Source organism: Lucilia cuprina, chromosome 2 (assembly GCF_022045245.1).
Source record: "Lucilia cuprina isolate Lc7/37 chromosome 2, ASM2204524v1, whole genome shotgun sequence".
Classification (NCBI taxonomy): domain Eukaryota; kingdom Metazoa; phylum Arthropoda; class Insecta; order Diptera; family Calliphoridae; genus Lucilia; species Lucilia cuprina.
The window spans coordinates 60,782,094-60,784,680 of record NC_060950.1 but is presented as its reverse complement, the minus strand read 5'-3'; the positions used below and the strand labels follow the sequence as shown (position 1 = coordinate 60,784,680).

Genomic DNA, 2,587 nt, shown 5'->3' with positions numbered 1-2,587 from the left:
TAGAACTGAACTAGAACTGAACTAGAACTGAACTAGAACTGAACTAGAACTGAACTGAACTAGAACTGAACTAGAACTGAACTAGAACTGAACTAGAACTGAACTATATTGATAATTTGTTGTTCGAATTTGTTTGTTTGTCTCTTTTTATATTAGTCTCATTTATCTCCTTTACTTGATCAACTAAAGTAGCAAGTGCATTTGATATCGAAGAGAGTGCGAATTGAATTTCCTCTTTCATTTCACTCTTGGATGTATTGACATTAAATGCGAATTGATCGACTGTTTTCATCACCTCTTTCATGCCTTCCTTTAAGTCTGATTGAATAGAGCACAGTCTAGCATCAAAAGAGTTCAATTTTGTATCTAACGAGGTCAACGTCACTATCTCTTTAAATTTTTTCGGAGGATCATTCTCAACATTATTTTCATCGTCATCGGTTCGGGCTTGTATCATGTTGTTGCTTTCATCAAAAACAAGTGATTGGTACAAAGTATTTGGAGAGCGGCTTCGTGGTTTGCATAAATGACAATTCCATGAAGTTTTTCTTTCACCGTACATTGATAGATATGTAATTTCGGAAAGGGGGGAGCAGGGTAAAAAATGAAAATTTGAGTTGCAGTTGTAAAGCTGAATTAGAACTAAACTACAACTGAACTGAAATTCAAAGAGATTTTATTTTTGGGAAACAGCTGGTAGTCGCTATTTTATAAATATATTTTTATACAATTAAGGTTAGTTCTTATTTGAAAATATCATAAGTCTAATTCAAACAAATAACAATACATAACATATAATTATTGCATTCATCATACGCATTGTGGAACAGAAAGTCTCATACATGAAAGAAACCTACATTTAACTCAATGTTACGCATACGTTTTGTTTAGTATACATGAAAAACCTACTTATACACCAACACATACGCAAAAATTTAAAAGAATTTTTTGCTCAAGACAAAGTTACACCATACATGCTTTGATAACATTTACCATAGAAATATGTTCCTTTTTTTATTCTGTTCTCTGAATCATTACAACTTATATTTTTTGCAGCTTCTTTCTATTTATGTGTTATACAATACTTTTGCAATAAGAAATGCGTCAGTTGCAGTTTGTGATTGTTTTATGTTTTAGAAAATAACAACGACAAGTTAAAAGGAATAAAAATAAGCAAAAAATTAAATAAAAAAGTTAAATACAACTAAAGAAACCAATGAGTAACACAATTGTATCATGCTGTTGCTGCTACTGCTACAACTTGGCATTGTATGATGGATTTTCTAAAGAGTTTTTGTTTTGTAAATGATCGCTTGCTGTAAGAGAGAATTGGAACAAGAAAACTATTTTGTTATTGTTCTAACGAAAGGAATGTTGTGTATATGTATATGTACGTCATCATTGTATAACAAGTTATCCACACATGACTTCTTATTATTGTTATTGTTGTTATTGTTAATATAATATGTAGGAGGTAGATTTTAAAATTAGCTTAAAGAAGAGTTAATAAATTAATAGTTATTTTTAGAAATTTTTGTGATGACTGATCACAAAGGTGAAATTGATCGGCACTTATATGATAGTTGTCTTATTAAAAAATATTAAAACCTACCATCGCATGTCGTATGTGAACACGTTGTTATGCTGTGTCTTTGTCTCAAGCTATTTAATACAAGACGAATATAATACGTTCTTTAGAAATGTTGTATTATTTTTTCTTTTCTGTTTCATGTTATTGGCGAATTGTGTTTCGTTTGTTATTTGTTTTTATTTAGAAATTGTTCATTATCTTCAACGGAATTTTGTCGTGAGTAACACATACTACTTTTAGTTTTCCCATATAAAAGGGTATTGTACTTCCTATGTTTAACTCGCACAATTAGGATATCTTACTGAAATTTTTCATTAAAAAATACTGAAATTTTGTAAAAGGAGAATTTTTGAAATATTTCTTCTTGATTATTGGGAAAAAGTTTTATAAAGAAGAAAACTTGTTAAATATATTAAATGGCAATCAATCCAAATCGTTTACGTGTTCGTAACGTTTTGTCGATTTGTCCTTAAAAATCTCTCATTAAAACCGCCCTAATAACCAGCAACCAAATTTCTTAGTTACCGAGTGGCAGCATGTGATTGTTGTTGATGTATACAATAATAGACAAGTGTAATGAAAAGGAAACTTGTGTTGGTGAAGATGAAAAGAAATGAGAGGGAAAAATGGAAAAAAAGTACACAACTGAATCCTCATTGTTCTATTCTACACTGCTTTCGAAGTATTTACTGTGAACTAGATTTCATTTAATGTATACAAATACAAATAGAAAATGTATTAATTACACATTTTCTATTTGTTTTATTTCACATAAGAAAATCATAAATCTTATATTTAAAGCAACCTTGGACTCATTTTACAAACAGTTTAACTGAGGTTTATGTGCAGAATCGTATGTTGATGGAAGATATTGAGATATTTTTGATTAAACTAACTAACTAACTAACTAACTAACTAACTAACTAACTAACTAACTAACAAACTAACAAACTAACAAACTAACAAACTAACAAACTAACAAACTAACAAACTAAC

The 2,587-nt window shown here is 29.5% G+C and overlaps 1 protein-coding gene across 1 annotated transcript in view; it reads right to left on the bottom strand.

Annotated features, from left to right (window-relative positions):
• LOC124421013 (carnitine O-palmitoyltransferase 2, mitochondrial-like) overlaps positions 1-457 on the bottom strand; it is a 29,960-nt gene extending 29,503 nt beyond the window's left edge. Inside the window, exon 1 of the mRNA XM_046955677.1 lies at positions 176-457. Coding sequence (XP_046811633.1) covers positions 176-457 — 282 coding nt within the window. The remainder of the gene's footprint in view (positions 1-175) is intronic.
• Positions 458-2,587: the final 2,130 nt, after the last annotated feature.